Here is a 22,232-nt window from a genome sequence, read left to right on the forward strand (position 1 = left end):
GAATAAAAGATAGACAAGGTGCTGAGGTTTGAGTGAACATAAAAAATAAATTCTTCTGTGATATTATTCCTTTGCATTATTGATTTATGTGGCATCTACAATTCAGGCCAATAAAACATGCATAACAGATCACTGTTTGAAATACATTCTGTTGGGGTTATTTCATTTTATTCTTTCTCCTCTCAAATCCAGAGGTCTTGTTATCACAGGTACAGTCTTGGAAGCATCTAAGTGGCCCAGAAGTCTTAAAGCCACCGACAGCTACCGGGACTTGCATGCTTTTGAAATATTTTATTCTGAATCTTATTATTCACATGTCAGGAGAAAAGAACAAAGTTAGGCTAATAAAGTGAAAATGATGCAGAGTTGCTTTCACAAATTAGAGTGCCTTTAAAGCAGGAGATCTGGGAATGCTCTCGGTTGGTTGCAGTGCTGCGTGTCTCCTTGGGAAATGGGGGAGCTGCCTTCTTCTGTTGTGCCAGGTGCTTAGACGTATATACTTTAACACTATTAACCGTGTTGGCTGAAATGCTGCTGAGATGGACACACCAAGCACTTTGCAGTTGATCCCCACCATGTTCTAAGCACATGCTCCTCTTGTTGGATGTCCCTCCCTCTTGGACTGTATGTAGGCTGAGAAAATCTGCTCCCCAAATGCTAGATTATGCAAAGAGGAAGGTCCTGTACTAAGTTTCATTCTCTATCTTTTACCTCCAAAAACAGTACTATGGAGGGGATCCCAGAAGCCATGTCGTAACCATTTCTTACAGAGAAGCAGAGCCTGACTAGCCTTTTGCATGGGTCAAGGACAGCTCTTTGAATGAGATCTCGTTGTTTGAAACCCTCTACAGATCCTATACGAAGTCACAGTTGTGACTGGAGACATTGAAAGTGGTGGAACCGATGCTGGTATTTTCATGACTGTCTTTGGATCCAATGGGAACACTGAGGAGATGCAGCTGGATAAAAATGGAGATAGGTATGGTAACTTTGTCAGTTTTGTTGCTTAGCAGTGGAGTGATAATATATTCCAGTACCAAGTCAAGAAGTACTTGAAGCTTTGATCATGCTCCTACTAAAACTCATTGATTTCATTGATCTCGAACTCAGGAGTCTTTAAAGAGTTACTGTTATGTATTTAGCAGAGTGGAGAAAAAAAAAGGTTCTCTGCATACCTGGGGAAATAAACCTGTGGCCATTTGTAGGAGTATTTTTTTAACCAGTTCCTCAGCAGCCTTAAGAGAGAAACACTGCAAGCAGAGAGATGAGTGGTGAAGCCCTTCATCAACCCCAGGAGAAGCTGGGCATGTTTCAGGAAAACCACAGGTGCAATTTCTGTAAAACACATCTTTTTTGCAGAGTAAGTAACTTAATCTAAACATTATTTAATGGCTGTGATGGGAAACCATTAGTGACTGCATAATTAAGGTAAGACAAACCAGCATGCCCGTGCCTTCCTTGTGAAGTTGCTGACTCAGTTCCATTTGCTCCCGCTTTCTTAGCTGGCCAGATGTGAGACAGCTTGCATCCTAAAGCAGCACGAGGGCTGCCAGACTCTAGGCTATGAGGCTATGGAGCTTCTTGGCTTTGGATCCATGCCACGCTGCTGCAACTACTCCTTTTTAGAACCAGAGATGCCTTGTCTGCAACTGGCATGAAGGGGACACATGATGACATCTGCCTGGGCAGATGTGGCCTTGGTGTGTAGAGAGATGGAAACAGGATGTGAGGTGCATGGAGTACCACACTGAGCACTCTGATTTTGCTGAAAAGGTGAAATCTCATGTCTTTCTGCAGCAGGAACAGATAACAAATGCTATAACCCAAGTTTGATGCCAGCACTTCTGCAAGCCAAAAATCCCACATGCTACCCATCCATTTCCTAAAGCTTTCCTGCTCCTAACACCTCCCTCAGCAAAGAAAGCTTTGGCAAACTCAAAGATGAGCATGGCACTAACCATCTTTTAGAGGGAAGGCTTCGTTATGCCTAAATTCAATTAGCTGATGACCTCTGAGTTTGATGCTGCCAGCAATGCACAGTGTCAGGAGCACTGGAGCTTTTGGCTACATGGTTTGTGCACAGCTTGCTGAGGTGGTGCTGGATTCTGCCCAGCCTCCAAGCAATGCAGGTTCTCCACTGCAGTGTTGGGTACCACGCATTGTGTAAATGAAGATAAGGCTCAAAGCACAGAGGTGTTTGCTGAGGGGATGTCATAGCAGAGCGGGTGTCTGGGCAAGTGTGTTCATCTAGGCTTGAATCCTTTGTGTGTTTAGCTAGCAACAAGCCTTGTTTGCTCTGAGACCAATGTGGCAGAGGTGCTGCTGATGGAAATTTCAGTGGGAAGCCAGAGCTCATCGTGCTGCTCCCCACCAAATACACCCAACACACAGGGCACTGCACTGCTTAGCAACATGTCCCAGAACCAGTGACATCCACTTCCAGGACTGCAGACAATCCCACGCTCATCTGTCTGCCATTCTTTTAACTCCAGGTGGGAAAATAAACTGTGTACTCTCATTCTTAGAAGCAAAGCAGAGTTCATGTTAGGGTCCATCAGCCAAAGATCTCCTAAGGCTGTGAGGCAGCTGTAGCTCCTCAAAGAGTAGTGCAGTTTTGCTCTTCATGGCCAGGCAAGAAACATCCATGAACTATGTGCCCTATAAAAATATCATATTTATCTATGTGAGTGGAGTGGTTACCTTAACCACAATATAAGGGTATAATGATATGAAAACCCAACCAAGGTGTGCCACACAATTGAGATGTTTATGGCCTGGGATATCTTCTACCAGAATAAGACCTAAAAAAGATGATAGCAACTCTTGCTATAAAGAAAGAGGATATGTAAAAAAACAGCAATTACAATGCCAATATTCCCAGGATATTGATATCTGCTGTTCTGTAGGGAGGTACTGGTGCATCTCTTACCAAATGGGTAAAAGGCATTTCATCTTCACAGGGACCACCCTGTGCCAACTCACTCACAGCAGCTTAGTGCGTTATGAAGAGCTGTCTTCCTAACCTGTCACAGATTTAAAGCAATTTTCGCTACATTACTGTTATTGCCAAGACCTCTGGGCAATAGAAATATTTATAAGAGCAGACATGGTAGGAAAGCTTAATGAAATCCCTCAGACAAATGCTTCAGTGTCCTAGAAAAGGCAAGGTGCCAGACAGTTCCTCTTGGTACCTCTTTCCTTCCCATTTTTGTGTTATTTTATTTTATTTTATTTTATTTGGAGGGGACTTCATGTTCATATAAATTTAGGATAGAAAAATGCTCTCGGATCACTTGCTTCGTTCCTTTAGGAATTGTTTCCATCTCATACAATGACTTCTAGGAAGTGACAGGTGAGTATCAGCCTTACAGAAAGGTTTGGTTTTGTGTCTTTCTGAGCAACAGTGATTGCACTGAAAACCAGTGACAGAACCAAGGGACGATTCAGGTTGGAAGGGTCACACCTTTTTTGACACAGGAATAGTAATCAGTCCAATCCAGGCACAAAAGCCCATTCTCTTTCTCATGGTGAAAAGGGCTGTCCTGGTATCCAATACCACACAAAGACAAATAACAAAGAGAGGAGCATTTCTGAGAGCTAACACAACCTTTAATAACCATGAACTGGGACTAGAACACCCTGTCCAAATGCCTTTGGGAGTGGAGGGGAAGCAGTGCTGGATGAAAACTGAGAGGCTTGAGCCAAAACCTATTGCTAGCATCTGCATCCATGCGGCTCAGATAATGGTGTGAGGATAATCACATTCATGCTGCAGGGTGTAATCTGAGCAGGGGTTGCTAAAAGAATGTTTTTTTTTCGTTGTGCTTTGGCACTGTACAGCAGTAGGTGGCTGAGTACAGTGCCAGGGACCAGATAGCATCATTCTGGCTTATCTGCATTATGGTAGTGCCCACATCTTGCAGAGCTCTCCCCAGATTACTCAGATGATTCAGGTCCCACCCTGCTGCTTGCTCACAAAGAGATTTTTTCTTTGCAAATAGAGGGACCACAACACATCTCAACAAGTGGCCATGCTGGTGCTGGACAGATCCCTGCATGTGGCTGCCCTGTGCCTAGCAAGGGGTGGATTTCCATCCCCATGCTTGCAGCAAGTCTGCCAGAGTATTTGGGACCAAGCTGGCAGATTCATTTATTCTAAACCAAGTACTATTGAGCCTGAAGCAGCACACGCACTGGAGCAAGAGTTTCTTCTTGGCACAATTGATGTTACGAGGGAGGTAAAGTAGTGGCAGTCCTGGCCAGTGTGATGTCTTCTTCAGGAAGCATATGTTAGCTGCTTTCCCCCTTTCCCTTCTTTCTGCTGATTGCTATGGATGAGCAGTTCCCACACCTCCTGGTGCCTGTATACAGCAGCCAAGCATAGGATAAGAAGTTTGAAGCAGCATTATAAAAACCCGCCTCAGTTCTCAGCAAAGATGTGGCTGGTTTGCAAATCCAGAATCAGGAGAGGGGGTGGGATGGTCAGCTTGAGCCCCTTTTCTAACAGCATTTGTCTTCAGTTACTAAAGGTGGGCTGTGGGCTGGCTAGCAATCATGTGGCCGTATTTAGCTGAGCTGCAGTTACTGTCTATCACCGCAGCAAAAGCAAAGTTATGTGATGCATCTTAGCAAAAGAAGATTAAGTACAATTGCTTTGCCTTCCATTAGGGATGGGGTAAGGGCAGGCATGTGGGCAGCTGCCGGGGAGAAAGGTGATGTGCAGAAACCTGATTGCTCTGGTTGCAATCAGAATGGTAATGCATGCAGCAGGCTGCCTGGAACTGCTCCAGGTACCTACATACGGGCTTGATTTTCCAGGGGAGGAGGAATCCCTGTCAAATCTGGGCCAAGACAGCTTGCCAAAAGCACAGTAGCTGGTGATCACAGGGCAGGAGAGCTCAAGTCCCATAAAACGCACTCATAAACTTTTAATGAGAGGCTGTTGGCAAAGCATGAGCTGCATGAGGATTGAGGTGCGATGACGTGGTGAGACAGCAGGAAACCTCCTTGGTCTTTCAATCCCTCCAGATTTGAGCGAGGCCAACAGGACAGCTTCATCATGGAAATCGCCGATATCGCACCCCTGAGGAAGATGAGGATCAGGACAGATGCGAAGGGGACGCGCCCTGACTGGTTCCTGGAGAGGGTAATGTGCTCTGCATCACGCATTGCTGTGCATCCTGCTTGTGTTAAGCCTCCCCACGCTTGAGAAAGAGGAGAAAGGCAGTGAGCACTCGTCCAGATAATCCATCCTCTCAAGCAAAGCCTCATTTCCCTGCCTTTCCCTTTATGTATAATGCAGGCAGATTTCTTTCTTTTCCTGCTAGCACAAGGAAAGCGTCATTTTCTTCCTGAGTTTTGAATACCGTGTGTAAAATGGCTCCAACCGCTTCTGTTGATTGTATTTTTCCCTGGTGTCCTATCTTGCTAAAAGGCTCTATGCTTGCCTTAATCTTCCCTACCCAGACACCAGCTCTGTCTGAACAGCACTTTTGTTTGGGCATACAGCGTAGTTTCTTTGCTATGGGCCTGATCATTGTATTTCTAAGGTAGAGATGGAGTGGCATGCCAATTCCACACCATCAGGTGTCACTGAGGGAGGAGAGCATCTCTGCGGAGCTCATTTAACATGCTGTTTCTGTAGGAGATATCCTGCTGGATTTCTACAACTTACCTTCTCAAGGAGAACAGAGAAAGATGGCTCAACACACAACCCCAGTTCCTTTATCCTTTCTGCTAGTCCAAAGCTATCCTTCATTTCCCCGTAAATAATGTGTTTCTAAACGCTGGTCCCAGGCAGCCACTAGTTTCCAGTCCAGTGATGAGCCACTGTTCACCTGCCACGGTCTACAAAGCTTCACTCCATTGCCCTGCTGTCTTAAACTTGAGCACCAGCACTTCTAACTTTTTTCACATCAGCTCCTTTGCAGCTTTCCGAAGCATTAGACCTTCAGCATATGTCTTCCAAATAGATGCCACAGACACACAATTTTTCTCCGTGTGCCTGAGGAATAACTCAGCCTGCTCTCCGCTTTGATTCAGTCATCATGGTCCACCCCACTTTGCCACTTCCCCTATATCTTCCCCTGAGTTTTATAGATTGTGGTCATATAAAATGAACTCATCCAAAGCTTATTCATGCAGACGCATTCCACAGCCATGAATTAGCAATAGCTCAAAGGCAGGTAGGATTATCCCCATGTTCCTCTCATCAGCTTTGTCCATCCATTCTAACACACAACCTGCTGGACTATCCCACCCACAGCAAGGCTTTTCCAGAGCTGTGGACAAAAGGTTCTCCCACGTGGACACAGCTGATGGATTTATAGACCTCATGGCTCTACAGAAGCAACAGTTGGACCATAAATGCCATTCCTTGGGAAAAAGATCTTATAGGCTTTGAATGCTGTACCGATAGTTTCTGCTTTTCTTGAAGAAATAGAGGATCTCCTCCTGACACGTGTATCCGCATCCTAGTGATACGCAGAGAACTTTATTTGTTAGTTTTCATTCCCACCTTCCCTGCAAAGGTAAACACAGCATTTGCATTGCACGCAGTGGAGCTCGGATGGGAGTGCTCTGGTGGAGGGGAGGAAGGATTTGTGTTCTCTGATTTGTATTCCAGCCTTGAAAACTTATGTCGCTTGGTGTGACATGAAAACTGATCTGAGCCCATTTCCATTTCTGTCAAAAGTGCATATTAAAGCTGCATAATGAAATACTTGTGGGGGTAGTGCTAAACTCTCAGACAGATGGTTCACAGTTAGTGCTAACTAGCACAATGAAATGAGAAGCTAGATTAAGCTATCAACCCCCTAATTAACCATTTGTTGCTCCATTTATTTACAAAATATTCTCGGTTTTCTTGTTCTATTAAAATAACAATAAATGACCTTTTAAATTCGCATTAGTCTTTTTGTACGCTGCTTGCTGGCCATAACTTATGCTGCTTTTGAAATGCAAGTGCATAAATGCCAATTAAAATACATCAGTTATCAATGATGTTTCATACTGCCAAAAGATTTAATTTACGAGCAGGGAGCAGTCTTTTTTTTTTTTTTTTTTTTTTTTTTTTCCCTATCTAGATTAAATACATTGATATTTTATTCAGAATCTCAGTAAAGCAATGAGCTTTACTTGGAGCCAAAGACTCTAAAGGCACCAAAAGTGGCAATAAGATTTCAATGCTGGAGCTTAAAAGCAAGAGGGAACAAAATGGGGTCAGTGATGTGTTGGGGTAGAGTGAATATTGTTGCTTATTCTATTATTGATAAAGGTAGTTGTGTCTGCCTACCTCTGTGCAGCATTTTATAGATGCGGTGTCCCACTTTGCAAACAGAAAACCCCTTTGTCCAAATGTGGTTGAATTCAGACCAAATGGTTGAATTCTGCAGAGCTGATTCCCTGGGAATTTTAATGCTACTTCATGCTGTCAAAGCCAGGGAGATAAGAAGCTGCCTTAATGAAACTCTAATTGCATTGCATTCAAACAAATAATCCTGGATATGAGACTTTGTCCTTATCCTTTTTCCTTTATATGAAGGAGCTTAAGAGAATTCAAGACAATACATTATAGCTGAAGCTGATTGTCACTCTTTGCCACAGTGCAAAGTCTTTTAGTTTTAGTTAGAAGACCCTGATATTAAGTGAAACTACTGATATGCAACAAAACCATAACAAAAAGTGAGTCTTTAGAGATGAAATCAAGAATGTACTTGCATTGACATTAGTAGGGTGTGAATCCCTGGGGAGCTTGTTTGGTACCACAGCTTGGAGAAGACTGTCTGGAGGTAAATCAGATGAATGGACACATCAGACCTTCCTGTTACAGATGTAGATGTCCCTGTTTATTGCAGCTGGGCTGGACTAGGTGACATTTGATGTTCTCTTCCAACTCAAACTATACAATGATTCCATGATATACAGTGCACTACTGATTTTGAGCTGTCTTGAAGTTCCTGGCAGCTACAGTATTTGCACAGCTACAAAGAAAGTTATCAACATCTTATTCTTTAATACTGCTCCCACTTCTTCTTTTCATCTTTATAGGCATTCCTCAGCCCATTTAAAATCCATGAGCAATTAGTGATAATATTTTGCCTTAAAAGCAGGCGGGATGACCACAGTAAATTTAGGTATCCTAAAAAGTAACTTCTGTGCAGTATGAAGAAGCAGTCTCATTTCTAAGCAGCATCTCAGTCTTCTGAGGAACAGACAGAAAGCAAAATCACCCCCAGCTCAGCTCCTTGAGATTACTTTTTTGACCCAAATCACAGCTCGGCATCTGCCTCTTCTCCCAGACTATCTAGGCCTCCTGTAATGAGCATGGTGGTTCCTCTGAGAGAGGCAGAGATGCCTCGAATGACATAGAATCGCAGAGTGGTTGAGTTGGACGTGACCTTGAAGCCCATACATTCCAGCTTTCTTCCATAAGCTGGTGTGTAGTACCTGCTTAGCAAATGGGAATGGCCTCAAATTTCACCAGGAATGATTTCAGGTTGGGTGTTAGGAAAAAATTTGTCTCTTAGTGGTCAGGCTCTGAAATGGTCTGCACAAGGAGGTGGCTGACTCAACCTGTCCCTGGAAGTGTTCAAGAAGAGTTTAGGTGTTGCACTAAGGAATATGGTTTAGTGGGGGCATCTTGGTGATAGGTGAACAGTTGGGCTGGATGATCCTCGAGGTCTTTTTCAACAACACCAATGATTCTATGATATTATAATTCTGTGCTCAATCACAGAGAAAACCCCAGATGAGTGTTCTGCCCACAGAACACACAAGCAGCATCGCTACAGCTTCAGCTTCAGCACATCCACTGCCATCTTTAAAATCATTCCTTATAACCCGGACCAGTATCTTCTTCTTTTGAACTGCTGAAAGGTCCAGCTCAGCTCAGCCAGGATCAACAGAAGGGCGCAGACTGGGACACTGCTGTTTGAGGACAGAATTTGAGGGTTTTTTAATAAATGTCTTAGGCTGGCATGTGAGAGATAGTCAGGGGGTGAAGCGTATGGCATTCCAGGAGAGTCTGAGGTACCTCCAGATTTTAAGCCTGGAGAAAAAAAGGTAAATTGCAATCCCTTGCAACTTGACAGGAGTCTGCAGACAGAACCCAGCCTCTTCTCAGAGGGCATGAAGCCAGCTGTGCAAGTTGCAGAAGGAAAACTCCTGATTGGATGTAAGGGAAATACCTGCATCAAGAGTTGTACAGCCCCGTGATGCGGGCAATCTCTACACTTGAAGGTTCTCAAGGCTCATCTATACATGGCCTTGTGTTTATCCCTGCTTGGAGCATGAAGAGAGACTAAACATGAGTCTCTTTTAAGGTATTTCACCACAATTCCACGGTTCTTCCTTCCTAATATCAGGTCACACTTCTCAGCTCAGACACATCTGAGCTCTTGTTTCCATGACCTTAGCAGTGTTTGTTGATGCACTGCTTCACTTGGGTATGGTCTTTGTGTTTTTGCTAGGCAGTAACACAAATTGCAGCCCTTCCTTCCAACTCCCCCAGTTTAGTGACAAAGCACTCCCAGGTTCTTGCTGTAGGCAATTGCAACACCCTCTTCTCAGTAGACTGATGCTCTGCTGACACCCACTTAGAACTGGGAAAAGCTCAAATGTTAAACATGGAAAGGTGGGTATTTTCTTTGCTATTTACTGGAGTAACTCTCTTTCCTGTTCTAAACAGGTTCTTATTCTGTTCTTAACACCACAGCATCTGAGATCCTTCCACTGATACATGAGGCAGTATGAGTAATATCTGTTGCATGTTGCTTGTTCTGTCACTTTTTCACAGAGGGAAAAACATGTGAAACCTTAAATTCTGTTGGCCTAATTTGTCTTGTGTGTTTCTTTAGCTTGTTTGCAGTTGGTTTGCATTTTTCTGCAGTGATTACTGTGGGTTTGCACAGAAGAGATGGGCGAAAGAAAGATAATATGTACTCCAGGAGAACTAAAATGGCTTTTAGCAATTCTTTTTTTCCTTCTTCCTTTGCATTAATACCACACAGACATCCAGAAAATATCTGACTTTCCTAGAAAACAGCTTTGTCCATGTCAGGAGAGCACATTTTTTCCTATACTTTACCCCAATATTAAGTCCAATATTAAGATGACCATTTCTCCCGAATGCTCAACACAGCAAATATTGTCTGCAGGGGTGAGCTCAGTTGATCCCCGAGAAACTAATTGCAGATTTCAATCTATGACCAAACTCTACCCATGCTATACCATGCTGTTCACCTCATAAGTTTAATATCTCCCCTCCTTCAAACTGTATCTGATGCTTTTTCCTTGACATTGTCTCTTTGCAGATAGTCATGAGGAACCTGACTAATCAGGAAGTGGCCACATTTACATATGGTGATTGGCTGTCAAAGGTGAAAAATGCCAAGGGAAGTCTTGTGTGTGAGATGCCAGCCATGATAAACGATGAGCAGATGATGGAGGACACAACTTACACTATTCAAGTTAAAACCAGTGATATTGGAGGTATGTCCATGGTGGATATTTTATGACTTTTCTAGTATGAAGCTCAGTTTCTAGCAACATCTCATAAATAATTTGAAATCATGTGAAAAAAACATAATCTAGATGCAACACAGACACTATGGTTATCTGCTCATCACAGCAGTGTTATTCTATGGGATCTGTTCTCATCTAAGCAGTGGGCATGAAATATTTAGGCACAAGGCCTATATACTTGACTTCTCACTACTTCCTCTGAGGAAATCTTTACAAGAATCTATTTCCAGACAGTGCTGAGGTGGTCAGGAGCCTCCTTTTCCTTTTAGGTCAGTTCCATTGATTACATGGAATTGACAAACACATTAATGTCAACCCAGGAGCTTGTGGGCTCTGGGTTTTTGTTGGCACCACCTGCTTTGTCCAAAGAGGAGAGCAATCATTCACTCTCCTTTTTAAAATGTTTTGAGACCATTTATCTCAGTCGGTGAAATAACAACCCTAAATGCAAATAGAAGAGGTAAAATCTGCATGGCTTCAAGAGCCAAGAAGTGGAATTTCTATGTCATTTCTTGGGATCGTTGCCTCTTTTCATGAAGACTTCTGTCAGGTTGTTGAATGAAAGCTACAGCCACATCCACAACCGCCTTGTGCCAGACTGAGGCACATCAAACATGATCACACCCTGACTTTGTCTAAAATATTGACCCTCTGAGGGAGTTCTGCCACCCCAGTGCTCAGATCATCTCCTGATCTCTACCTGTCTCTGCTTTCATTTTTATTTTTCAATTTACCAGTAGTAATTTATGCAGCTTCTGAGGTTCGAACAGAGAATATGAAAATCCTCCTGGCAAAGTGTCTTCGTGCTGCCTCACCATTTTTCATCTATCTATCTGCTCTGCCTGCTGTTTGCCTGAAAAACTTAGTAAAATACTAAAGACAAAAGAGAGATTTGTTTATCTGACTGCCAATCCACCTAATATAATGGTAGGGCTTCCTATGACCTTTTTATGAAATTCAAGCCCATCTCACAAAGGCGATAGAAATGGAAACGAGAGGAGAATGGGAGATGACAGCAACAGGAGACAGTTCTGCCCTTCTCATTGAATGAGAGATGAAGGGTATTAATGATGAAGCATTTTATTTCATTATGAGCAGTGACAACCAGTAGGAAGGAGCAGATTACAGAGAGGTTTCAGGGAGTCTGTTTGTGATTAGATCATACAGAGCACTGACATCATGCTGAACTTTATCCAGCTTATCTAAAGAGGGGGCAAGTCATGAACCATCTCTCCTCTTTCATCTTTGTGTATTCCATGATTACTCCTGGTTGAACCAATTGAGGAAAAAGACCTTTTATCCTTGACGGTTAGTGCAAACATGTTATATCATCTCCTGACACACTATATATTGCCTAGGGACAGCACTTCTCCACTGTGAATAGAATCAACCATGTTTATTCCAAGGTATAATGGTTTTCTCTTCAAAAGCTTTCAACTTTCCCATCCATCAGAGGCCATGAAAAGAAAGAAAACATGGGGTAGGATTTGTCTCATTTATTTGTCATTCCAAAAATTAACTCCTTCTTAGGTCTGAACTCCTTCAAGGCTAAATTCTGCATGGCCAATTCATATAGGAGTGATGTCCTAACCAGTGGGCTGCAGCATTCTCTGGAGCATCCCTCTCCCTCACTCTTTATCAAGTTCAGACAGGATCTAGACTAGTAAACTAGTCTAGGCAGATTAAATTGGAGAAAATGAATCCCACCAAAATTGTACAGCAGTCATTTCTTCCCCATCAGACACACAACAGCAGTCCTGTTTCATTTTTTTCTTAAACAAAAAAGTGGGTTACAGTTTGGCTTTTCAGAAGTAATTCAGCTTGGATGTTTGTATAACATTCAGACTTGAGGAGGAGGAAAAGATCCTCCTGCAAGTAGGCAGACTTCTCTCTTTTAAAGTTCAAAGGCCACCAGCTGTAACTCAGTTGGCAGCCCTTGTTATACATACAGAAAGAGGAAGAAGAACTCATTGCATCAGATACATCCCAAGTCGGATGGAGAATCTTTGGTTTAAAGCAAGACCTGGACTTACCTTTCATCTTGTAAGAGACATAAAGAACAAGATGATTTTCTTCAAGGTATGACCCACAGGCATGGCTGCAATGGATTCAGAATACGTGATGGTGCTTTCTATAATAGAGAAAAAGACTTTTGCCTTTTGATTTCAGTCTATGCAGCTTTCCTGTGTTCTATATGCAAGCATCGTACACATGGTAATGCAATAAGGATTGAAAAAGAATAAACATTGCTTTCACATTTTCCAAGAATTAACGAAGCAGGAGGTTTTTATCTCTGCTGTTAAAAGATTAATTAGTAGGTTGTCAGCTCAGCTACAGCCTACAAACTGCATAATTTAATACAGTTGTTGTCAGTTCCAAGTGCTGTATCCATGGCTTTGTTAAGACAAAAGAAGGACATTGTTTGGCCTCAGAAGGCTATGACTCAAATCCCCTTCGGTCAAAAATGATGCAGCTGTTCAATCATAAAATTATAGATACTCTTATTGGAAGAGGCCTTAAGCAACTTTCTCCTCAATGGACTAATGCCAGCACTAGGTCAGATTGGTTAGTGTGAATGCTGGATGCTTCCAGTATGGTGTCACCATGACCTCCCCAGGCACCAGTTCCAGACCCAAACAATTTTACCAAGAAAGGATTTTTTTTCCTAATGTCCAACCATCCCCTTCACAGCTCCGATCTGTGGCTGTGGCTCTTTGGGGTGTCTGAGGCTCTTTGGGGTGTCTGACATATACATGCCCAGCACATGACCCTGTAATTACTATCATGTGATATGGATATGATGGATGTGGCTCCAGGCTGGACGTTGCACTGGATAGCCTGGTACCCTGGGTACTGGGAAGGCTGGCAACCCTGCACACAGCAGGGGGGCTGACATTAGATGATCATTGTGGTCCTTTTCAACCCGGGTCGTTCTATGATTCTATCACTCCCTGTATGTACTAACAGGTGCCCTTGCTCACCCATGAAAGCTTATCTCCCTTGGCCTCTCCTGATGGCCATATGCTCCAGCACCTTTCCATTTTGGCAAACGTCTGATGGGCTCCCCCTGTTGTCCCGCTTGACCTGAAGACTCAAAATGGCATAATGGTTCAAGTAGGGACCCCTCAATGCTGATCATGGGGCATAAGATGTTCCCTCCAGCTGCTCGTCACACTTCTCCTGACACAGCCCAATAAGGGACTTGCACTGGATATTAAGAACTTACTGTCAGATCAAGTTTGTCCTGAATATTAATGTTGCTGTGATAACTTCTGGATCCTCTTAAACTTCCCATCCCCTTCACACGCAGAGCTTGTTCTACCCCACATGCAGAACTCTGCATTTCTCCTTACTGACCTTCATGAGGTCTCTGCTTGCCCACTGCTCAAGTTTCTCAGTGTCGATACAGGTTGGAGTTCTGACATTCAGTGTGCTGCTCATTCCCTCAGACACCAGCATCAACCCATGGGTCATCGCACTCATCGCCAGCTAAGGCCTGTGCAGCAACACTGCCTCCATTCCCTCCATTTGTCAGTTTTTTCTTACAGTTTGGGGATGGGAGAGAAACCCAAATAGGTGAATTGATTCAGCAGTTTCTGTTCTTTTCTTTTCCATCTTCTGCTAATTGCCCACAAAAGAAATGTCACGGCATGAGGCCTCCATCAGGTTCTTCCTGGCAGGAAGTTTTAGCTAAGAAACAGTTGGTTCTGTGCTTTTTGAGACCTCGCATTAATTGGAAGCCTCCTCCATGTAAGGAAATGGAATTTAGTCTTCTTTGTTCCTCACCTCAGCAATCTTTAGTGTCATAAAAGGTGCTGCCAGATGAACTGCCTGAATCCCTGATCCTTTCTCTTCCTTCCTAAGTCCTTCCCAGGGAACTGCTAAAAATTAACCCCAGTTTAACACAGGCAGTTTTTCTCATGGACAGTGTAGCTTTACCTGTACTCTGAATGACTCTTTTCCTCCTCTTATTTTTTTCCTTTCCTATTTTTTCCCCCTTCTTTAAGTATTTTTTCAGTCCTATAAGGAAAGTGGTGATTTTTTTCCTCACATATTCATGTAATTATTATGAGGAAGAGATGGCTTTCCCTGAAAGTTTTAAGCTCCCCTGACTTTGCCTCTGCACAGTGTTTTGAATGGAGCAATGGCAAATACAGTCTGTGTGCCCAAAGTGGATTTATGACACTGCTGTACAAGGAATGGCTTGGCAGGCACTTAGGAGTTCTCAAAGCAGGGATATCCAACCAAGGGCAGCAGATGATGAGCTTCTCTGAAAGCTGGCTTTGGGTTTGATGATCTCATTTTTATTTGTCAAAATCCCAGAGCCTCAGTTCTGACAGAGCAATGAATATCTGCCCACGTGGAGACAAATTTCTCTCTACGAAATCTGCTTTCTCATGATGGCATCAAAAAAATAAAAGGAAATAAGATGATAGTTGGTGTTTTTTGCTCGAATTTTAAATAGTGCCCTATAAGGCTGCAATAAAGCCTTCACTAAAATGTTTATAAGTTCATTAAATATGGTGGTTTGGCCTTGAATTCTCAAAAAGTCAAGAAAATTGACTGTGTATCTCTTTTCTTCTGCAACATGTGGGCAGCAGTAATAAATACTAACTCAGAAGTGCATCTTTTCCAAGCACATACATGAGGAGGGATGGGCTGTTGGAGTGCCCAACAGTCTTGTGAAGAAAAAAAAAAAGCATTTTTTTCCCCCTTTGATTCAACTTGAGGAATATTTTGAGAAATGGGAACTTAGAAAAAAGGCTTGTGGGAAAGGGAGAATGGCTGCAGGATGCCACAGCATTTTGGCTGTTAATCTGTATTTTGCTTTCAAATCCATTAGGAGCAAATATTCGTGTTGATAACAGCACAGTGTCCTTACCTTGAAAGCAAGTCAAAGTAATCCAGCTGTGTTTGTGTTCCAGACACCCTCAGTGCCTCCATTTATGAGCATCTGGAGGTTGATTCCAGCCCTGTGTGGCAGGATGTCTCGTGACAACACACCTTGCTATCTGTTCCAGGAGCTGGCACCGACGCCAACGTGTCCTTGATTCTGTTTGGGGAGAATGGGGACAGCGGGACCCTTGCTCTGAAGGAGTCCAACAAGTCTAACAAGTTTGAACGGAACCAGATGGATGAATTCAACTTCCCTGACATGCTGAGCCTGGGAGATCTCTGCAAAGTGCGAATATGGCATGACAACAAAGGTCAGGGTGGTGAGGTGTAGGGTGCAGAGGGGCAATCATTGGGAAAACCTGCCAGGAGGGCAGCTCCCTTTGTAGCCATGGGGCAAGTTGAGGACAATTCCCAGTTCCGCTGCAGACTGAGTAACCCAAGGGTCATACTGGGACCTTGTGGCCCAACTTGCCTAGACACCCTCCCTTCGTGCAGGAGATTCAGTGGGCTGATGGTTGGGTTTGATGATCACAGTGTCTTTTTCCAGTCCTAATGGTTCTTTGAGAGGTAATGGTGGTGATGGGCTGATGGTTGGATGTGATGATCACAGTTGTCCTTTCCAACATTAATGATTCTATGATTCCATGATTCCGTTCCTGTGTGTTGCTGTATGTTCTGCTCTAACGTGTCCCCAGTTCAGCCAGTGCTGCAGCTTAGACAGTGATACCCCCTCTGAAACACAGGCATACCAGCACAGCAGCTCTACTAATGAAATAGTTTTGTCACAGGCCACTATGGCACCTTCCCAGCAATTTAATCAGCCTGACACCGACACACAGGGTAATGCAGCCTGGTATAGCATGGTGAGCTGTGTAAGATAGAAATGAAGATCTGTGTCTGTCTTTATTAAAATCAATGCATCACACAGAGGGTGTGCAGAGCCCTGCTGAGAGATGCTGACATTTCCCTGTTGCTGGACACCCCAGCTGGTTTCATAAGCGGCAGCAGTAGCTCAGTCATTTGTGTTGTTATTCGGGTCCCAGATAGCATCTTGTAACAAACACACACACCACACTGCTGTGATGACATCTCTCAAGCCTGCCCATCTAGTTTCTTCAGCTGAAGAGGATGATTTTGCAGTAACAATGAATGCATTGCTCACAGCTGGCCCTTGCTGCAACCCAGACATGAAGTTTGACGGCTCCCAGAGACCCATGGGCTGGTTTTAACTTGGTGGTTGGAGAGCTGATTTAATCTGAATTCAGTTGCCAAAACACTTGTTCTTTGAATCTGCTGTTCAGATGCTGAGATGGAAAGGGCTGTCAGAATACCCACCAGAGTTTTATCTCAGCAAACAAACGTCCCTGCGTGTTGCACACGTGGTTTGGGTGTCATTCCAAGAGCAGCAAGAAATCAACACAGACTTGCAGATTCCTCTTTAAATATATTATCAGTAAAAATGTATAGAAAGAGCATTCCCCTTAAGAGACCTCATGGCTCCCCAGGCATTGGTCAAGCAAATGGAACAAAACATGCCCACCAGATCAGAGCTGGTCTTTAGGGTGCAGGCATGGGAATGGACACAGAAGGCAAGAACCAGGTCAGGCCAAGGGTCTGCCAAGCCCAGCAGCTGTTTTCAACAGCAACAATCATTGGGTGCCTGAGGAGGTGAAGGAACTGAGCGAGCGTGTGTAATCCTGCTGCATCCACCGCATTTCACTACACGTAGCTCAAGGCATCTACTGAGCTGGATATCATTTCTGTCTGTTAAGTAACTTGCAGTGAATTTGCTCATTGAAGGGCTTGTTCAAGCTTTTCAGGAGACATTCAGCACCCATGGCATCCCCTGGTCTTGTGTCCAGTGGGTCTGCTCTCTGCTTCACAATGAGCAACTCCCCTTTATCTTGCATCACTGCCTTTCCTTTTTGAACAAGTGATCATTGTTAGAATGAATACTAGAATGGCTTCATTTGGCAGGGACTGTGAAGATCATTGAGTTCCAACCTCAGTGCCACGGGCAGGTGTTCATCTTCTCCTTGCCACTGTTGGTTTTATTAATATAGACTGGGGAGAAACCACCATGCACCTGAACTATGGTAATGCTATCTTCATACTGTTGGTGGTGAAGGAAGGCTACAGAGCTTCCTCTAGACCAATCAGTAAATTGCTTCAATTCATTTAATTTTGGTTTTGGTGGAATATGTTGCCAGACAGTCACCGCAAGCCAACTAAAGCAGAACATCATGTGTCCAGAACCTGAGAAAAATAGTTCATATTTATAAAAAATACACATTGCAATTTCATATTCTCTTCCCTTATTTCTCTTAAATCACTGTTCTCCATTTGTAAAAAATAGTGCATAGTGTTTTACCAAGCCAAGTTGAATGTAGGTTTATGCCTTGGACAAACAACACGCTAAGGATTCATTCAGCATAAATGTAGTTGCTTTTCTCCTCAGTAAGAAGGACAGCTATAGTTTAAGTCATACCACATGCTGTCTTCATTGTTCTTGCGTTAGTCATGTGCAAGGCATATCCTATCTACAGCTTCACACAATGCAGCATGACAGTTTTTTGGGTGGGTAGAGTATTTATTACTGCTAGGATTCCAGACTATAGATGTTCTTTACATACTATTCTATGCTCTATATGTATTTTTTTAATAGATTGGCTTTGTCAGTGGTTAGAAATTCCTGTCTTGTTTATTTTGGATAGAAGTAGTGAGGTCAGGGGCCAAGGGTCATGTATGGTTCTTATCAGATGCTTGGGGGACTCTGGGTATTAAACAGAGATGTGCTGTTATTTACCATTAGTTTTGAGCAACAACTTCTACTCATTCCTTACTAATTCTGAACTACATGATTCTCTGCCAATGCTCTGTAGAAAACTCAGCCTTGTAGTGGACCATTCCTTTGCACCTCACATGTTGAATGCTTGAAATATGGGTGAGGTTCTTTTCCTAAATTTCTTGGTAATTAGCTTTAATGGCAGCATAAGCCTGGCTTGAATCAGGTGTTATCCCACGGGCTGCTTAAGAGAACAGCTAACCAGTATGTTTTCTTTTTCTTTCAAACATAGAATCATAACCCGGTCCCAGCAATAAGTGAATGGGATGGTCCCCATCTGGGCATAACATATGTTCAAAGAACTGGCCCAGTGTGATGGCTTTGCCATGAAATCCAGCTTAGCACTCAGTCTCACGAGCAAAGCTCTGCTGCAGTGGATTTGCTACCTGTTCGTTTTGTTTATCTTTTCACTGAGATCAGACTGTACCGGGCTGTTTGCAGTTGAAGAGACAGTAATTGCGATGGCAAAAACTGTCAGAAGGTCTTTAAAACATAAATGCTGTTTGTCTTCTCTGGAAAAAAAAAACATGTCAGAATGCTGGCTTTATAGTCCCGCTTTAATGCTTTTAATGTCATCTTCCCCACCAAACCCACCACTTGGCATCTCCATCTGAGAAATAAAACACAAAAGAAGTCCCCGTGCAATCCTCTGACTTCTGTAGAACTGAGGGAGGAGGTCAGTGCTCATCTGCAGACAGGCAGCTCAGAGACTTTGCAACTGCAGTTTCAGAGACCTTGTTCTTGACTTCCAGATGCTCAAAGCTCACCAGCAATGCCTGGTGACAATGAACTGATGAAAACCAATCTTAGCTTTGTTTTGCTCCACGTCTTTTTATCCTGCCCCGTTCACTTTGAGATACTGATGTTCAATCTAATATACTCAGAATTCCTGAGCAAATGTAATTGCCTCCAGACTCCCCATCTCCTGATCTCAGATAGGCACTATGTATTTTCTCATATCTGCATTCATTTACTTCTACATTTATGCAAGATTGGTATCAGCATGTCTGTAGAAAAGCTGGCTTTCTAAATGTATTTATCTTTTTTTTTTTTTTTTTTTTTTTTTTCTCCTATTTAAGGACCAAATCACCATTCTGGAAGAATGACTTAAAGTTTTGCAGCATCTCGATAATGACATTTTTTACCTATAAAACTTATATACTTATATATATATATTTTTAATTATTGATATTTTCTCTTTGCAGCAGGGGGATGTGGGAAATCTGGATCTGGCTCCCTCATCTGCCTGAGTAGATTTCAACCCAGATGATAAACAGTCATTCTAATGTCATTAATTTCAGATTCTTGATTATCCCTGTTGCCATCAGCCAAGAGGAGCCAGAAACAGCCTAATTATGGACAAACCAGACTTCTCTGTGTTATTAGAGAAGCAAAGATGGAAGAAAACAACAGTGCTGTGAAGCCCAACTTCTGTGGCTCAACAAAGTGCTTCCCCCAGTTACATCAGCTATGACACTGTCTGATTGAGTTTCAAATAGCCTTAATGCCCCAGTGACTCCTTTTGGGCACATCTTCCAAAGGAGGAGGTCTCTTATTCACCTTTCTTGAGCTGGATACAGTGCAGAAACATCACTGCATCTGTCCATGTTTTTCCTTTTCTTTCTCTGAAGGAAATGCCTTTTCAGGAGCAGAATCTAGGGCCAGCTCAGAAACTGAGTGGGTTTTGCACTTACAGCACGCTGCACATCCAGGGATGAGTTTTTGCAATCCACAGACATGATTCCAAGCCTTTGGGGCACTGGTAGAGCACAAGTTATTAAAAGAAAACTAAATATCTGCTTTTCTGCCCTCTCCAAGGATTGGCTCAGCTATCAGACTTGGAAAGGTCATATTTAAGCCTTCCTTTCAGCGCTTGCCTGCTCATTCATAAATCTGCTGGTCCACGGGGCAGATTTGCTGAGTAGTTTTTGCTTTAAGTAAAAAGAAAAAGGAAGAGAAACCGATGCGTAAAGCTGCTTGAGGAGAGAAGACTGCTCCATCCCCTTGCTTTGTTGATGGCTCTCAGTAGAGAGAAAGACAACTCCAAACCCTGCCCCTTTCTGCATGGGCTGAAGTCAGGCAAGGCGTCACTTTGCACACAGGCTGCAGAACCATGTAGGATGTTAGCAGCTGTGGTGCGGCTGCTTCAGTCCTTCAGATTGCCAAATCCACAACTGGCCCTCAGGAGACCCCAGCACAGACCCTGCAATGGCAAGATTAGAATCCTTCGAGCTGGAAGGGACCTTTAAGGGTTATCTAGTTTCTTCCTTATGGCGCAATGCCTTAGCACAGAAGTATGCTACAGTCATCACAGTAGAATCAGAAGAAAGAGCAGAAATCTCACAGCCTAGATTTGACATTAAAACAAATAAAAAAGCATATAAGGAAACAAATCTCTCTTAAGCAAAAACAAACAAAACTCTCTCCTCTCTCTACAAGGGAAGGCAGACACTTCAGATACTTCAGATACTTCAGTGTTGACCTTGCCCAGTCATTCGTTGCTTCCCAGTCTCCTGTAACCATTTACTACAGAGTGCAAAGAAGCCACCAGACCAGCTAGCATCTGTAAAAATACCAGTTCCATACAATCATTTTGCTACAAACCTCCCTTGCTTTTCTCGGTGACAAATTATCCCGCACCCTCATTAAAAGCTTTTGCATCAAATACACTTCTATAAAACACAAAATATGCTTCAGTCACAGGAATATTCTCTGAGAAACCATTATATATTCACTCTGAGCTGTTAGGAGTTGTTGCGCTGGAGTAGTTTATCAGCAAGATGTGTGCTTGTTTGCTGTTGTTTTAATTTATTGCTGGGTTTGCCCTGATTCAAATCTTGCACTGAACACATTGCGCAGGCAGCTCAGGAGGGAAGCAAGAAATCTGTTTTCTAAAGCTGTCCCAAGCGTTAAGCATTTGCTTCATCAAAAGGTTGTGAGAGGTTTTGCATTGCATGTCTGCTCTGATGAGAAATGTTGTGGTGTGAGCTCCCGTGATCCTCAAGGAGAGATGCACAAATGCATCTATTTTTATTCCTGCCGCTGACTTGCTGAATGACCTTGTGCGAATCACATCCCTCTGCCTCATTTTCAATTATGTAAATTAGGGATAAAAATTATTCACCTTCTTAAAGTGTTTTGAGGTGTACCAACGCAAAGCTAGATGCTGCGACTTCAACACCTCGTAATTAATGTTCCCTTCCTAGCAACCTGGCTCTCCAAACTCCCACCACTTTCTGGGTGACATCTCACATGCTGGGGCATAAGGATGGACAGCCACCTAACCAGGCAGGGGATAAATAATGCCATAGGACACAAGGCCAATGAACTGCATTTGTAATGTTCATTACTCTTTGTTTCAGAACATTTGAAGAGCAAAAGGAAAAAGAACGGAGTCGGGAGCTGAGCAGCATTTGTTGGGTGGCTGGGCAGCAGCCGTTGTCTGCTGGTCCCTGAGCACTCAGTGTCCCAAGTAGAGCTTTTCTTTTACTCCTAAGGGAACCTCAATGTCAGTAAGGACAACTGTCATAGAATCACAGGAACTGGAACGGACTCCTGGAGATCATCAAATCCAACTCCCTGCTAAAGCAGGTTCCCTACAGTAGGCTGAGCAGGAAGGAATCCAGGCAGATCTTGTATTTCTCCAGAGAAGGAGGCTCATAGTCAGCAGAACCAGGAGGTGATAATCCCCCCTGTACTCAGCTCTGGTGAGGCCATGCCTCATTGCTGTGTCCTCACTACAAGAAGAACACTGAGACCATGGAGTGTATCCAGAGAAGGGCACTGAATCTGTGAGGGGTCTGATGCACCCATGTTATGGGGAGAGGCTGAGGGACCTGAGATTGTTCCATCTGGAGAAGAGGAGGCTCAGGGGAGACCTTATCACTCTCTACAGCTGGCTGAAAGGAGGCTGTAGCAAGGTGGTGGTCAGCCTCTTCTCCCAGGTAAAAGCAATAGGATGAGAAGA

At 43.4% G+C, this 22,232-nt stretch overlaps 1 protein-coding gene across 1 annotated transcript in view; it reads left to right on the plus strand.

Moving 5' to 3' along the window:
* LOXHD1 (lipoxygenase homology PLAT domains 1) overlaps nucleotides 1-22,232 on the plus strand; it is a 133,283-nt gene that overhangs the window by 100,012 nt on the left and 11,039 nt on the right. The window contains exons 34-37 of the mRNA XM_072359178.1: nucleotides 852-979; nucleotides 5,029-5,146; nucleotides 10,314-10,491; nucleotides 15,546-15,731. Coding sequence (XP_072215279.1) covers nucleotides 852-979; nucleotides 5,029-5,146; nucleotides 10,314-10,491; nucleotides 15,546-15,731 — 610 coding nt within the window. The remainder of the gene's footprint in view (nucleotides 1-851; nucleotides 980-5,028; nucleotides 5,147-10,313; nucleotides 10,492-15,545; nucleotides 15,732-22,232) is intronic.

Source organism: Excalfactoria chinensis, chromosome Z, assembly GCF_039878825.1.
Source record: "Excalfactoria chinensis isolate bCotChi1 chromosome Z, bCotChi1.hap2, whole genome shotgun sequence".
Taxonomy (NCBI): domain Eukaryota; kingdom Metazoa; phylum Chordata; class Aves; order Galliformes; family Phasianidae; genus Excalfactoria; species Excalfactoria chinensis.